This window comes from Siphateles boraxobius, unplaced genomic scaffold (genome assembly GCF_051911475.1).
Source record: "Siphateles boraxobius isolate OS27281-9 unplaced genomic scaffold, OSU_SipBor_1 272, whole genome shotgun sequence".
In the NCBI taxonomy this organism is placed as follows: domain Eukaryota; kingdom Metazoa; phylum Chordata; class Actinopteri; order Cypriniformes; family Leuciscidae; genus Siphateles; species Siphateles boraxobius.
In genome coordinates this window covers 72,930-90,358 of record NW_027508890.1, presented here as the reverse complement: position 1 = coordinate 90,358, position 17,429 = coordinate 72,930, and the positions used below count along the sequence as shown (strand labels likewise).

The 17,429-nt window shown below is 38.2% G+C and overlaps 1 protein-coding gene across 1 annotated transcript; it reads right to left on the bottom strand.

The window, feature by feature from the left end:
- Window positions 1-7,146: 7,146 nt before the first annotated feature.
- On the bottom strand, window positions 7,147-11,347 carry LOC143753096 (cystatin-B-like). The gene is made up of 4 exons (XM_077245629.1): window positions 9,777-11,347; window positions 8,161-8,446; window positions 7,807-7,899; window positions 7,147-7,392 (listed from the first exon to the last, which is right to left on the bottom strand). Exons 2-4 carry the CDS (start codon window positions 8,239-8,241, stop codon window positions 7,243-7,245), a joined length of 324 nt encoding a protein of 107 aa, XP_077101744.1. The 5' UTR covers window positions 8,242-8,446; window positions 9,777-11,347; the 3' UTR covers window positions 7,147-7,242.
- Between the last annotated feature and the right edge of the window lie 6,082 nt (window positions 11,348-17,429).

Here is a 17,429-nt window from a genome sequence, read left to right as displayed (position 1 = left end):
AGCATAACTACCAAATAAACAGAAACAGACGTGACCGAAGAAGTAAGTGTGTCCTCTTTCTTTCGTGAAAACTAACGGTAATTTATTTCTGTGTGACTAATGTGCAATTTCGACATACATCAATTCATGATCAATGTATCACTTTTTATTGTAAACCTGTGGTAAAAGATCGATGCTTGGGTTTTAAATATTCAAGTAGGCCTAAACTGTAATGTTTAGTGGATGCAAGTTTGAATAATCACGGAGACACTGGTTTCATGCGACTTGTTGGTTTTTACTGAACCGTGTTATTCTGTTCTTTTACAGGTTACAACTCAACACATCTTTAGACTGCTAGCGCCATCCTCAGGTAAGGAATGATAATACAATTACCATACATCACATCTCCCCTCTTAAGAAATAAATTCCCTTACTAAATAGTTAACACATCTAGTATTATTATTATTTTCTCAATTACACTCTATAACTTTAATCAGTGTTGTTCCCATAACCCATTAACTATAAACATTTCTTTACTCTTTAACTCCTCTTTAATGCTTTCATGGAGAATAGAGTTTTGGTGGTCTAATCAGTCTACCCCATCTTGACCTTTTGACCTGTTCTTCCTTGTCCACAATTGGTGTTACAGGTCTTTTCACTGGTGAAAGTGCAGGTGATTGCACTGGAGTGCTACTCTCTGCCAGCTCTCCGTTTGCTGAAGAACATTCCTCCAACTCTATAGAGCTTGGTTGTGGAAAAGTCATTTCTCTGGTTTTCAGCAGGTGTCGTCGATTTCTTCTGAAGGTGTTTCCATCAGGCCTTTGAATCACATATGATCTCGGATTTTCATGACTCCTCAACACAATTGCTGGTTGCCAGTTGTTTTTGACTTTTACTCTCACTTTCTCTCCATCTGCTATAGGTGGTAACTGTTTTGCTCCACAGTCAAAGTAACTTTTTTGTTTAAGCTGTCTGTCCTTGATGTCTTTATGTACATTTCTCTACAGTTGTGGTCTCAACAGCTGTGTTGATGTAGGCAATTTTGTTTTCAGTCTTCGACCCATAAGCATCTGTGCAGGAGATAGTTTCACACCATTCATAGGAGCATTTCTGTACTCCAATAGTGCAGTATAAGGATCTCTTTGGCTCTCCTGTGCTTTCTTCAACAGGTTCTTGACTGTCTGGATTGCTCTTTCACTTTGTCCATTTGCCTGTGGAAATCCAGGACTTGAGGTGGTATGTCCAAACTCCCAGTTTTCTGCAAATGCTTTGAATTCTGCACTCGAGAATTGTGGACCATTATCCGACACCACTTCATCCGGGATCCCATGTCTCGCAAAGATGGATTTAAGGGTTGTCACCACATGTTTGCTTGTTGTCTGTGTGAGTTTAGCAATCTCCGGAAACTTCGAAAAGTAATCTACACACATCAAATATTCACCTCTGTCGAAGTGGAACAAGTCTACTCCTACTTTTGCCCATGCTCTGTCTGGAATGTCATGGCAGATGAGTGGCTCTTTGGTGTTACTCCGTCTGAAAGTATTACAGATAGCACACTTCAACACAACATCCTCAATTTGTTTTGCCATGCTGGGCCAAAACATCACATCTCTTGCCCTCTCTTTGCATTTGACAATACCCAGATGTGATTCATGAACTCTTTTTAGCATGTCAGTTCTCAAGCTTTGTGGAACTACTATTCTCCAGTTCTTGAAGAGTAAGTTCTTCTCTGAGTAAGGGTAGAGTAAGGGTAAGTTCTTCTCTGTAAGTCCAATACTTTCTTATGTCTTTGGGAACTTGTCTTATGTCTGCAGGCCATCCTGACTGAACTACTTCCACGACTTTTTGCAACTCTTCATCTTCTGCTGTTGCTGTTCTGAATGTATTCTGCTTTTCCTTTGAGATTGGCAGACAAACTGACAAAGTATGAACTTGTAACTCATCTTCCAGAAGTGGTTCCGTTTGTTCTTTTAGGTAGGCACGACTCAGAGTGTCTGCGATGTACAACTCCTTTCCAGGCTTGTAACTAACACGCAAATCATATAGCTGCAATCTCATCAGCATTCTCTGCAGTCTCGGAGGAGCTTTTTGGAGAGACTTTTTGAACACCGTCTCCAAGGGCTTATGATCCGTCTCCACTTGTACTGTCTTACCATACACATACTGATGGAACTTCTCGCAGCCATAGACAATCGCCAAGAGCTCTTTTTCTATTTGGGCATATCTTTTCTGACACTCAGTGAGAGACCTTGAGCCGAATGCCACTGGATGTCCTCCTTGCAGCAACACTGCTCCCAGACCTTCAGCGCTTGCGTCCACTGACAGCATTATCTCTTTGTTGACATCAAAGTACTTTAACACTGGGGCGTTGCTCACAAGTGACTTCAGTCTTTCAAAGCTCTTCTGTTGTTCTGACTCCCAATGCCATGCTACATCTCCCTCTAGCAGTTTCCTCAATGGAGCATTGATGTCTGACATGTTTGGAACGAACTTGGACAGATACTGAAGCAGGCCTAAGAACCTCATTAGTGCAGCTTTGTCCTCTGGCTCTGGCATGTTCTGTATCGCTCTGACTTTCTCTTTGTCAGGCCTTAACCCTTCTGCAGTCAGAATGTGTCCTACATAGCAGACTTCGGTCATCCTGATCTTGCACTTGTTTTTGTTCAACTTTAGGTTGATGTTTCTGATTCTGTCTAACAGTTGTCTTAGTCTCTTATCGTGTTGTTCCATGTCTTCACCCCACACCAGAATATCATCCACTATGCTCACGACTCCTTCTAAACCTTCTAGTCTTTGTGCAATGCATTTTTGAAACACTTCTGGAGCTGACACTATGCCAAATGGAAGTCTCAAAAAACGGTATCTTCCAAAAGGAGTGTTGAACGTACATAGTTTGGAGCTCTCATCATCCAGGGGTACTTGCCAGAATCCATGATTGGCATCAAGCACTGAGAAGACTTTAGCATTTGGCATCTCAGCTACTATTTCTTCAATTGTACGCAATGGATCGTGTTCTCTCTTGATGGCTTTGTTAAGATCTTGTGGATCGATGCAGATCCTGAGTTTCTCTGGCTTCACGACTGTAACCATACTATTAACCCAATCAGTGGGCTCGGTTTGCTTTACTATGACTCCAAGATCTTCCATTCGTTTCAGTTCCATTTTGACCCTGTCCTTTAACGCTATGGGTACTTTTCGTGGTGCGTGAATGACTGGAGCAACATCTGGATTGAGCTGTATGTGATGCAGTCCTGGTACACATCCTAAACCAGTAAACACATCTTGATATTCACTCAGAATGCAAGTTTGTTCTTTGTTCTCTACTTTGTACACTCTTTTAATCAGTCCAAGTTTTGAGCATGCTTCTCTTCCCAGAATTGCTGGTGAATCTTCATCTACAACTTGGAAGTCTAGATCAAACTCAGTGACTTTGTAACCACATTTAAGCCTTACTTTACCCTTTGTCTCCATCGTGTGGCCAGAATATGTAACTAACGTGCAGTTTGACTTCTTTAGCGTTGTTGTCTTGTTAGAGGTTTTCTCAAAATCTTTAAATGACAACACGTTGCACTCTGCTCCTGTATCTAGCTTAAAGGTAAGTATGCAGTTGTTTATTCTGAATTCTTGAGTCCATTTCTGGTTTTCCCTTTCCAAGGTAGAGACTGTATTCATTTGTGTCAGCCATTTGCTAGCTGTTTGCTCACTTCGTTCAATTTCGATAGTACCTATAAACAATTCAGCATCTTCTTGTTGTTCTATCTCATGGACTTTTTTCTCAAATCTTCTAGGTTTGCCTTTTTGTTGTGGTGTTTTGCACATGCGGCTAAAATGGTTCATCCGTGAGCACTCGTTACAAATTTTGCCATATGCCGGACACTTCCTTGGCTCGTGTACATAACCACATCTCGTGCATTCTTCCTTCTCTTTCTCTGTGTGCTTGAAATTCGCCTGTCTGACAGTTGACTTTGTTTTTGTGATTTTGTTCACAGCCACTTCTGCTTCTTCATGCAGCACTTTCAGATGGCCTTGTGTTATTTCGTTTGCACGACAGATATCCACAGCCTTTGCTAGGTTCAAATCTGTTTCCCTGAGAAGCCTAGCTCTCACTGTGTAGGCTCACAATATTCTCTAAACTTCTCTTTGAGCACTTCAAAATCATCCACATCATCATCAAAGTCCATGGAATTAAATACCTTTATGGCATCATCTCCCGCCACGTGAAGAAATGTCGCACATTTTACCTTGTCACTCTTTTCTGCAATGCCAGTTGCAATGAGATACAGATCAAACTTTTGAATCCACGTTCGCCAGTTTTCCGCCAGATTTCCTTCGAAATCCAAACTGTTAGGAGGTTTCAACTGATCCATAGTTTTCTTCTGACACCATGTAATGTTTAGTGGATGCAAGTTTGAATAATCACGGAGACACTGGTTTCATGTGACTTGTTGGTTTTTACTGAACGGTGTTATTCTGTTCTTTTACAGGTTACAACTCAACACATCTTTAGACTGCTAGCGCCATCCTCAGGTAAGGAATGATAATACAATTACCATACATCACATAAACAACAAAAATGCCAGCAAACGGTCGCTTTTATCATGTTTGTTTTGCAATGCACGCGTTTCCAGTGATTTCTTTCTGAGTAGTTTTCTGATAAAACTTCCATTGGTGAAATGATGGGTTAGTGTGACGTTGTTCCAGAGAGGCGTGTTTTAGTGAAGCGCTGTGGAGCTTCTGGCCCGACAGTGGAAACGCAGGCCAGGTGCTAATGGCCCGGGGCTATTAGCCCGGCACAGCTCGTTTAAAGCCCTGGCTCGCACTGGCCCGAGGCTATTAGCCCGGCACGGCCCGTTTAAAGCCCTGGCTCGCACTGGCCCAAGGCTATTAGCCCGGCACGGCCCGTTTAAAGCCCTGGCTCTCACTGGCCCGCACTGGCCCGAAGCTATTAGCCTGGCACGGCCCGTTTAAGGCCCGTTTAAAGTCCTGGCTCACACTGGCCCGCACTGGCCCGAGGTTATTAGCCCGGCACGGCCCGTTTAAAGCCCTGGCTCGCACTGGCCCGAGGCTATTAGCCCGGCACGGCCCGTTTAAAGCCCTGGCTCGCACTGGCCCGCACTGGCCCGAGGTTATTAGCCCGGCACGGCCCGTTTAAAGCCCTGGCTCGCACTGGCCCGAGGCTATTAGCCCGGCACGGCCCGTTTAAAGCCCTGGCTCGCACTGGCCCGCACTGGCCCGAGGCTATTAGCCCGGCAGGGCCCATTTAAAGCCCTGGCTCGCACTGGCCTGGGGCTATTAGCCCAGCACGGCCCGTTTAAAGCCCTGGCTCGCACTGGCCCGAGGCTGTTAGCCCGGCACGGGCCGTTTAAAGCCCTGGCTCGCACTGGCCCGAGGTTATTAGCCCGGCACGGCCCGTTTAAAGCCCTGGCTCGCACTGGCCCGAGGCTATTAGCCCGGCACGGCCCGTTTAAAGCCCTGGCTCGCACTGGCCCGCACTGGCCCAAAGCTATTAGCCTGGCACGGCCCGTTTAAGGCCCGTTTAAAGCCCTGGCCCGCACTGGCCCGAGGCTATTAGCCCGGCACGGCCCATTTAAAGCCCTGGCTCGCACTGGCCCGGGGCTATTAGCCCGGCACGGCCCGTTTAAAGCCCTGGCTCGCACTGGCCCGAGGCTATTAGCCCGGCACGGCCCGTTTCGGCCGGTTTAAAGCCCTGGCTCGCACTGGCCCGACATGTGACACCTCGGGCGCTTGACCATGCTTCAGTTGTTGACGGCTCTGGAGTGAGAATGGGTTGAAAATGAGTAACATTTAAACAAAAATATCTGAATAACAGACAGACGTTAAAGATGAATTTAGAACTCTTTATTTTTTATTGCTGATAATAAGCTGATAACAAGCAGAATCACTGAAGGAAAGAGAAACACAAGAACTACAACTGACTTCAGCCTAAGATGAAATTAACTGAAAGACACAACTATCTCTTATTACTAACCAGGCTGACTTTATTTCTGTCATTTGTCTAGTTCTTTTTGAAAATTAACAGAAGTTTAGATGTTAACGGTTTATTGAAAATATTTGTTCACCATTATGGAGATCGGTGTTTCATGTAGTTGGACAGTTTGACTCAGACTTTTTATGTCAGTTTGTGGTTTTTGTAATGGTGTTTGCCAAAGCATTTAAATTGCTGCAAAGAAAACCATAAACAAAGGCGATCAAATGATAAAGTTTTAAACATTGTAAAGAAAAATAGATGCTAAGTCTTTTGATTGATCAAAACTTATTTGATATTAATCGACTTTCACCAATATCATTTTTTTGGCACAGATCACTCTACATTTAGATTTTTAAATACGTTATAGGATTTTTTATTTTTTTTTTATACAGGGACATCAAGAATCAGCATATGGATCTCAACAATGGTGACATGCTTCATGCCGCAATGCATGCTGGTAGCTATGAGTTGTATACTATGGTGACTCCCAGACAGTGGGAATTTAGTGAACTTCTCAGATAAAGGTTGTGGTAATGCACACACGCTGGCCCTGTCTCTCTCCCCTTACAAAAATGTACCATGGTTTTACTACAAATAAAAAATAAAACATGGATATTGTAGTTAAACCATGATAACCACAAATTAACCACAGCTCTCTCTCTCTCTCTCTCTCTCTCTCTCTCTCTCTCTCTCTCTCTCTCATAAAAATAAATGTCATATTTTTATGGTTATACCTGGACATACATTTGCACTTCCTAGGGCAGATCAGAGCTAAACGCTTCTCTTTTAGTGGAAATAAAAAATACAATATCATGTGAAATATTTTAAGTGTTTATGGGTTTTATTAATTTAATTTTCAAAATGCTCCTCTCATGAACACTGAGTGAAGAAGAGAAACTGTACAGGTTTGTAATGAAGTGAGTTTGAGATGAACAAGATTTCAGTTCATATAATAATGTAAAAATACAGTCTGTATGTTAAGAAATGTTTTAAAATTACATTAATTTAGATCTTAGTCTTAAAATTATGAAATTAATGTAATTCACTCTTTACTGTTTTTTATGTTAATGTTTTAATGTTTATTGTTTCAGCATAAAACCATTTTAGTAAAGTGAAGTGAATTGGGTGTTGTTCATATAAACACACTGACACAGGCACTGAGTTTTTGAGTTATTGAGTTTATTGAGGAATAAAACAGTTTTCAATAGTTCCTCTATACAGTATGGCAGCTCATTGTGTGTCTGTTATTATATCAGACTATTTTCTGCGTGCGGTTAGAAATGTTCGGGTTTCAGAGGGTCACTTTTGGTTTTAGGGTACTGGACTCCAGTCACAGCTGGGTCACTGTTTTCAGTCACTTTATCGCCGCAGAATAAAGCTCGATTTATCTTCACATGAAGGTACTTATCTACTCCGACCTTCACCTGAGAGAGAGAGAGAGAGAGAGATATTTTCACACTTGAATTTTAAGTGATCTCTTCCATGTAAAACTCTGTTCACATTGATATCAACCTAAACACATTCATTCTCCATGACAGCAAACAAATTTCTATGAGTTCTGCTACAGTGACCATTGCAGACTAGATGTGAGTGTCCAGAAACGCTACACAGTTGAGAAGTTTTCTCTTATACAAATGCAGAGGAACTTTATACAGTGACTTGATTCACTTAACCTTTTCAGAGAGGACTGAAAAATTACTGGACACATCACACCCGTTTAGGACACACTGTCACAGTTTGCTTGTTGGTATGGGAAAAATACAAATTGTGCCAGAAGTATTTAAGTGATGAAAACATCAAGCTCAAAATCCATAAAAACCAAAAAAATACTAATTTACCTTGACCAGATAGTTTGTTCCACCACACATTGTCTGAACCCTATAGGTTTTAGGAATGCAAACATCAAAACGGACTCCAGCCTGCTTCCCTGCCTGAATAAACAAATGCACCTTTTATATTCATCTATATTATTATTATATTATTATTATTTAAAAAATATTTTGTTTATTGGTCTCTAGTGAGGTACGTCTATCAGTCAGATATCAGAAAACTGTTTTGTGACTTTAAGTACAAGTACAATAAAAAATAAAAAATATTTTCGCTAACACATTTTACAGCATCAGAATAGATAACTTTACTAATCTGTTTTAACAAAAACACATTTTCTATATGAGTGATTTTCTGTCTCTTACCTCAATGCAGATGTTCTCCACCTCTCCATTGACAGGCTCCTCTGTGCTCCATCCTCCCAAAATTTGCTTTGCATCAGTCATTGTGCTGGTGATCAAATCTGGATAATAAACTGTATTATCAGGCAGTTTGTCTCACAGATTGATTCTGATCCACTATTTATGCTGCCAAAATCGCATGACGTCAGTCGTCATTGTAATTCCATGTAATCACATAAAAGAGACTGAATGAATAGGCGGAGTTTCTCTTTGGGGTGTTGTGTAATATTCAGAAAAACTGTTCATTCTTCTGTGGAACAGAAAAGAAGATATTCTGAAAAACATTGGGAACCAGTTGAACGAACATTGGTGCCCCGAGTAACACAACTTTGAAACAACATGAGTGCGAATTGTTATTTACAATTCGCACTCATGTTGTATGTTGAACTATACCTTTAAAATTGACCCACAAAAGCATAATGTTTTTCTTTATTATATCTCTCAACATATGCATTTTGTGTGTGCTGCGCTTCAGTGAAGTTTCATCAGATACAGTTTGAAATCCATCATCCGTGACACTGTACATGTCAACCGGCAAATGCAACTCCAAAAAAATATATAAAACTGAAAATACTGAAGACAGCCGCATGACGTCTCATAAACAGCTTTCAGTTCACATAATCACAGGATTACAGGTAAAAAAAAAAAATGCAATTTCGGACTTTATGTTTTTAGGAACATTTTGTCCCAATCTTCAAGCAGATCCTTAAAAAAGTAAAAAAAAAGATTAAAGAAAAATATTAATAATTTCCTAACAATACTTAGAGTAAACCTCTAAAAAACATTGCTCAAAATATTTATTTTTTAAATAATATTTTTAAGTTCAACACATTTCACCACAGCAAACACTGCCTGAGACATAGTAAAGGGGGAACAATAAATAATACAAAAATCAAATATGACAACACAATATAAATGGAAAATAATTACAGGAAAAAAAATACAAAAAAAATTGTATGCCAACCTTTTAGAGTGGGTGACTTATCACTAATCCAAGATATAATTTTTTTTTTACTAATAGTTAAAAAGTAAAAAAGTCGTTGCTTTTTAATTTACATGTGACTTTAAATTACAATATGTGACTCAATTCAACAGCTTTATTATGTGACGGTCTCATAAACAACCGGTGTAATCTCCTGCATTTGAAGAAGAGATGAGAATAAACTGAATTAATAAGGTGTGATATGTAAGCTGTGTAAGATCTTTAGCTGAATCACTCTTGTCCTTTTGCACAGAGCAAGTCAGGATCTGAGGGGAAAAAGTTTTGCTTCTATTATCATTCATTTTAATATATCTGACTCCATTCAGCTGCTTTTCATGGATTGAATATGAAAGTCAGTTACTGTACATTCAAGGAAGATTATGTCCAAATTAAATACTTTCTAAATTATTGTGTTTTTGAATTTTTGAGACTGTCTTCCTCTGAAAAACAAGCCCATATGTCGTTTGTACATGCAGAGAATTACGACCAACAGTGACGTTTTAAATGAAGTGGCCTCTAGCAGTCTTATAGTCTCAAACAGTATTATATATATATATATATATAACAAAATGTGTGTGTGTGGAACTTCATCACTTACCTGCTGGTCTCAGTATCTCCACTTGTTGTTTGTGAGTTTTTAATCACTTCAGACTGTTTTATGTTGTTGTATCAGTTTCTGGCCAACAAAAGTTCTTGATTGTTTACAAAGATAAATTAGGAATTTGATACTGTCGAATTAATGCAAGTGGCTTGACACATCTTTAATTATTCTCTCAAAGTGTCTTTTGTGTCTCTGTACGCGTCATTCCTTAAAAAAACAAAAACAAACAAACAAACAAAAAACAATAATATTACAATACTAATGCATTATTAATATTCAAGGTACACATTTGATCAGATCATGAATTCCCTGGGAATTGCAATGACTTTGCCTTTTTTGTTTGAGCAACAGAAACATTATTACCCCAAAAGCGTATATCTGTCATCTAAAGATATTTCAAAATAAATTACAGTTTATTTTATTTCACCATAACCAGTTGTTCCAGTTGGCCAGTTTATGTTCACAGTTGGTTTATGTATCTATTTGTCAGGTAAGTATGAATCAGTGCCTTTGAATGACCATTTACATTTATGCATTTGATAAACACTTTTGCTCAGTGACTTGCATTATTAATATTCAGGGAAGCCTATACATTTTATAAATTCCAGTCCATGAATTTCCTGGGAATTGAACCCATGACTTTGCCTTTACTGTTTGAGCAACAGGAACTCTACACTATTTATCATAAGGTGTATTTCTGTAATCTAAATTGCCACACGTTGTTGGGTGCATTTTTTCTACGAAATACATAAAAGTGTAACTTTCTGAATTTTCTTTTCTTTTTTTCATTTTAATATATCTGACTCCATTCAGCTGCTCTTCATGGATTGAATATGAAAGTCAGTTACTGTACATTCAAGGAAGATTATGTCCAAATTAAATACTTTCTAAATTATTGTGTTTTTGAATTTTTTAGACTGTCTTCCTCTGAAAAACGAGCCCATAATGTCGTTTGTACATGCAGAGTATTACGACCAACAGTGACGTTTTAAATGAAGTGGCCAGCAGTCTTCAATCAATGCAAGTGGCCTGACACATCTTTAATTATTCTCTCAAAGTGTCTTTTGTGTCTCTGTATGCGTCATTCCTAAAAATAAAAAATACAAATAAAAAAAAATAAAAAATAATATTACAATACTAACGCATTATTAATATTCAAGCTACACATTTGATCAGATCATGAATTCCCTGGGAATTGCATGACTTTGCCTTTGCTCTACTGTTTGAGCAACAGAAACATTATTTCCCCAAAAGCGTAAATCTGTCATCTAAAGATATTTCAAAAGAAAATACAGTTTATTTTATATCAGTTTTTATTTCACCACTGTAAGGGTGGGTATCCTGCAGGGGTTAAGGCTGCAAGACTGCCGAATGACTAAAGAAACGTTGTCAGCAAGATGGAAGAAAACTGTATATTTCTTGTCTATTCCACCCACTGCCACTTATACCAACGACGGAAATAAGCGCAGTTACAATAGCTTAATATATGGGAGAGCGTTGCTATATAGAGTGACAATATTGTATTGCAATAAGTAGCACTTCAAAGTCAATACCAAATCAAAACTAGTTAGCACATTATTGAAAAGGTTTAATGACAAAATATGGTAATGGTTACACTAAAAATAGTGTGTGTGAGAGAGAGAGAGAGAGAGAGAGAGAGAGAGAGAGAGAGAGAGAGAGAGAGAGAGAGAGAGAGAGAGAGAGAGAGAGAGATACTTTTTGACTTTTTAAAGCAATTTATTCCATCATTAAAAAACTTTTTTAACATCTAAAAAACATAATTTTTTATCAAAACATTACCATTTAAAAAAAAGATCTTCACCTTCTATAAAAATTAAACTTTTGTTTACACACCATTTCTTCTCAAACATTAGGAGATTACAATTCATTTTATTAAATTCATATTCTAATCTTATCCTGGATTCAACCAAGGCCTTGAATAAATTAACCATATTAACTTTTTGTCCTTCCATTTCAATTCTATACGCTTTCCAAATGGCTAATTTTGCTTGACCAACCAAAAAATTAGAAAAAGTACAGATTTCCCACTTATCGCGAGAATACTTACAACCAAAAATAAACACTGTATTTGAAAAAATTATCCCTAAACTGCTCAAAATTCTATCCAAAATATTAAAAAGTGGAGATAATTTACAACATTCACAGAAAACATGAAAAACTGTGTCAAGTTCATTACACAAAGTACAGAAAGAAGAATCTGAATATTCACATTTAAACAAAAAAACTTTTATTGGTAATGCACAATGTAAAATCCGCCACTGTAAATCACCAGACATTTTTTGTAGGGGGTTTTTATACAGTAACCGCCATGAAGGTGATTTATTCTCTGTCAATGAGAGATGAGATCTCCATTTTGTATCTCTCCTCTCTCTTAATTGTCCAGCAAAGAAAGACTTTACACAAACATTATATAAATTTTGCTTGTTCACAACAGAAAAAGGAAGGCTTTGTAAACCTTTAAAAGAGAGCAACAAGTTCACATTATCGTCATTATCATTCTCATGTTGGTCTACCTGTGGTGTTATATACACTTCAGGAAAAAGAACTTCTGAATAATTATTACCAGACATAAAATTGGTTATATATTCCCACAAAGACGTAGGAAAAGATGTTTTCAGATTCTTCAATATATTCCCAACAATTCTCTCTGATCTACCTCCAATCTTTGTAGTTAAATGTTGTACTGAAACCCACTCTCTATCAGTCAAATCAATCAAATCTCCAACTTTAGTTACACCAGCTAAACCAAAGCTGGAAAAATCAATGTTAGGCATAAAAGTATGGGAAAACCAGGGATTGTGAAAAGTGGTTCATTAAAGCCGAAATGTCCTTTTCGCTCCAACTTAAAATAACTCCAAACTTCAAACACAGATCCATAAAACTTGATCTTAAACATGTCCTTTACAACATTTACTGAGCTCAGAAATATTTGTTTATCAAAACCGATGTTGTTTTTCTCTCGTAGAATGGCAAGACCAAAACTGATCCATGGTATAGAGTCAGAAGAATAAAGCAGTTTTTGGGCAGTCTGTAACCTCATGGCTTTCACCCTAGAGGATAGATGAATTAGTCCTTGACCGCCCTCAATAACTGGAAGACACAGAACTCCTGGAGGGAGCCAATAATGGCCTCCCCAAAAAAAGTCAACAAAGGCTTTTTGAAGTTGCAATAAAAGCTCTTTGGGAGGGTCCAACACTGTTAGACGATGCCACAGCATTGAGGCGGCTAGATTGTTCACTACTAACACTCTGCCTCTGTAAGAAAGCTGGGCTTGAATCCATTTCCATCTCTGGAGCTTGCCTGTCACTTTTTCTAGAAGTCCTTCCCAATTATTTTCCATAAACTGTTCAGTCCCAAAGAACAGTCCAAGTATCTTTACACCTTCTTTATTCCAAAGGCACTGATGTGGAAGTTGCGGTAGATTCTGATTCAACCAATGACCTAATAATAAAGTGTCTGTTTTTTCCCAATTGACACGTGCCGAAGAAGCACTCTCATAGGTGTTGAGACATGAGATTAGATGTTTAACATCGTCTTCAGATCTAATGACCACTGTGATGTCGTCGGCATAAGCTGTTAGTTTAACTGATAGAGTATTCGAGAGGCAAGATGATGGAACCGTCAATCCTTGCAGCTTCTCCCTCAACATCCTCAACATTGGTTCAATGGAAATTGTGTACAAGAGGCCAGATAAACTACAACCTTGTCTCACTCCTCTATGTACAGAAAAAGGTCTTGTCAGTATTCCATTAATTTTCAACATGCTATAAACATCTTCATACAGAAGTCTAATCCATGAAGTAAACTGCTTTCCAAAGCCAAAGCCTTCAAGTATTTTGAACAGATATTCATGATCAACTTTATCGAAGGCCTTCTCCTGGTCCAAACAAACAAGACCAAGATCAAACTTATGCAGTTCGGTTAAATACAACATGTCCCGCACAAGAAAAAGATTGTCAAATATAGACAGCTTTGGTACACAATAGGACTGATCTTCGTGAATAATGGATGCTAAAAATTCCTTGAGACGATTTGTCAGAGCTTTAGATAATATTTTATAATCAGTTCCCAAAAGAGAAACTGGTCACCAGTTCTTTAATAGGCCAAGATCTCCTTTCTTGGGTAAAAGAGTGATTACAGCTCTTCTGCAACTCAGGGGTAAGATTTTTGATTCAAAACTTTCACAAAATACAGCATACAGATCCTGTCCGATGAGGGACCAGAAGGCTTTGTAGAAATCAGAAGTCAAACCATCTAACCCTGGAGATTTCCCTGAGGATTGCTGCTGAACAGCCTCAGTTAGCTCGTGAAATGACAAGGCTTTGTCTAATTCAGCTTTATCTTCTTTTGTAAGATGTGGAAGTCCATCTAAAAGCTGATTTGTTGCTTCAAGGTCACAAGGTTGTGTTGTATATAAATCTTCATAAAAAAGTAAAGTTTGTGAAATTATTTCTTTCTTTTCCATTATTTCTTTTCCATTTGGCAATTTAAGATAATTTATATTTTTCTTTTCTCTAATATTCCTCTCCAATGAAAAAAAGAAAGTTGTTGAAGAATCCATGCTGTTTAGCTGAAGATATTCTCCCCGTATCGACGCACAGCGACTTCTTTCTTCATACAAATTCTTTAAAATCAAATTGTACTCTTTAAGCATTTTTGCAGTTTCTGTCTCTTCACCATCACTGATGGAACTGCTTAACTGGAGAATTTGCTCTTCCAAGAACAGGACCTTTTCTTTCAGTTCCATCATACGGCTCCTTGTATATTGCTGACAAAAAAGCTGGATCTGTACTTTTCCAGTATCCCACCACTGGCCTAAATTTTTATACTGTAACTTTCTCTCTCTCCACTCTCTCCAAAACAAAGTAAAATATTGTACAAAAGACTTATCTTGCAATAATCTATTGTTAAAACGCCCAATATGATGGTGGGAAGTGCTCTGTTTTATGGTCATAGTTACCGCAATATAATGATGATCAGAAAATGATGTTGGCAAAATTTTACTATTAAAAAACCTTCCTCTATTATTCTTTTGAACGTAAAATCTATCAAGTCTTGCACCAGAGACTGTGTCAGAATTAATTTTCAACCATGTATATTCTATCTCTAGGGAAGGCTTCTCTCCAAACGTCTACAAGATTGTGAAAACGAATAACAGTTTTGAGAGTTTCAGACGAATTGAGATTAGGTTCAACATGATTCCGATCCATAGTATAATCAAGAGTACAATTAAAATCACCAGCTAAAATTATTATTCTATTATTTGGAATTTTTGAAATAACATTTTTTAATTTTTTGAAAAAAGAAACTCTTTCTACACCGTCATTAGGATCATAAATGTTAATAAGAGAAAAAAATAACTCATATAACTTAAATTCTATAATTTGCATTCTGCCAGGTATAACTTCTTCAGCTCTGCTATCTTGTACTTGTACATCTGAAGAAATAAGAACTGCTACACCGGCACTAACATTTGAACCATGGCTAACGAAAGTTTTACCTTTCCACTCACTTAGCCATTGCACCTGATTATTCAAATCTGTGTGTGTTTCTTGCAGAAAAACTATACCAGATTTTTTCCAATTAAAAAAAATCAAACAAAGCACACCTTTTTTCAGCACCACGACACCCATTAACATTCAAAGATCCAAAGTTTAAGGATGCCATGATGCTGACTATTAATAAAGAGACAAAAAGCGTCCAAACACAGGCTATAAATTCTCTTCTCTCCATTTAAAAAAAAAGAAAAGAATATTCAAACCTTCTTTACATTATGTTTTACCGTGTTTTTTACCTTTGTTATTATTTTCTTAAGGCGATAACGCTTCTGTCTACTTAGTTCCTCAAAGGTTGCTTTGTTCATTGCCATTTTACATGTCACCAAAAATCGCCTCAAATCAGGGAAAAACGTCTCTATTTGTGGTTTGCGAACTCCCTTAGTACTATCTAGAAAGTCATTGATTTGCTTTACTGTGTACAATCTAGAGCCAAGCGACTCCGATCTTTCAGCATCATTTACATCAGAAAGACTATCTGTACTCTCAAGATCCTGATCTGAATCATTTTCAGAAATAGCATATCCAGAACTCACATTGGACATCTGGGTATAGCTTTCTTCCTCAGCTTCCTCTCTTTCACCTTCTGTTTTATCATCTTCTATAACTGTTTGCTCTTTTTCTAATTGTTTGTCCTCTTCATTTATAATCAGAGTGGATTTTTCTACACTTGCTAGATTTACAATCTCCTCACCCGTATCATGATTTTCTACGTCTCTTATTAAGCCTACATCAGTGTTTTCTTTAGGTGCTGTTTCAACAGCAGGAACAAGAACATTATCTTGTCCAACGTGTTGCTCAATTATTTGCGGATTAGATGACTTATCTGTTTGTTTATTTGGACATGTTTGCCTAACATGCCCGTGTCCTCCGCACGCAAAACACCGGATGTGATCTGAGCTAATAAAGATTGTAGCCTATAATCTTTGCCTTCGTTTTTGAGTTTTACTGCTAAATTGAGCGGATCTTGTTGCTCATTCAATATCATGTACGTAAAGCGTCTAAAAGACATAACGTGCTTGATATTCGGATTTGTCAGACCCAACGGAATCATTTTTATAGGTGCTGTTAATCTGCCATATATTTCAAGAACGCCTTGGATAGTTTCGTTCTTTATGAACGGAGGAACGTTCGATAGTACGTGTAGTGGCCGTTTGTCAACAAACAAAAGAAAATTAAACTTAAATCAAACCTTCAAACGACAACTTCTAGCACTCTGGGCAGGTGATGTACGCAGGCAAGAAATAAATCAAATTCAAGGCTGGATTCAGGGTTTGTGGGTGGTTTATTTGATCCAACTGAGCAAGCAATACAGCATCTCTCGCGCTGGTAAAAAACCATGTGCCCATCACCCAGGTGCTACAGGCCACCTCCTACTTCCTACCTATATTTACCCTCACCTGTGCCCAATACTGCCCTCAGGTGTCTAAATCAAACATTGCAATTATTAAACTAACCAAAAATAAAGACTAAACATATAAATAAAAACAATTAACTAAACAAACAAACAAAAGAACATTACCAAAATATATATTACTAATGTGAACAAAATAATAATAATAAACAAATTAATTAACAAAATTACCACTACTGAAAGCAAACTAATGTAGCTCCAACACTCCGGCCCCTAATTGTGCATTATCACAATTACTGAACTCTCAAAAACGGAGCTACGCACTATGTATTTTAAATATATAAGGCGCAGACGTCTTGCCGCACCTGCAAGGAAAAGAGAAAGAAAGAGAATAATAGAGGCAGACAAGGAGAAAGAGAGAGAGTAACTTCATGTGTTCATACTGCCGCCTCCAGCAGCAGGCACAGCTTCGTCACAGGCCTCTCTAAGATGCTGGTCTTCGTTTGGAGGCGGACAGAGCGCACAAGCCCATTCACATCTGATCTGACATCCAAAACTTTCCCCATCATCCAAGAGCCTCTTGAAGCTGTAGCATCTGCCACAAGAACAACATCTCCAGGTGTAAGGTTTCTTCTTAGTGCTGTCCATTTTTGTCTCTGTTGCATCAATGGCAGGTACTCAAGAATCCATCTCTTCCAGAAGAGTTCCGCCATGTACTGT

Bases quoted from the DNA above. Each gene is read 5' to 3' on its own strand.
- LOC143753096 (XM_077245629.1), bottom strand. From the start codon at position 8,241: ATGACTGATGCAAAGCAAATTTTGGGAGGATGGAGCACAGAGGAGCCT. The intron at 7,900-8,160 runs GTAAGAGACAGA...TTGTTTATTCAG, and splicing joins TGGAGAACATCTGCATTGAG to GCAGGGAAGCAGGCTGGAGT. The intron at 7,393-7,806 runs GTAAATTAGTAT...TCTCTCTCTCAG, and splicing joins GAACAAACTATCTGGTCAAG to GTGAAGGTCGGAGTAGATAA.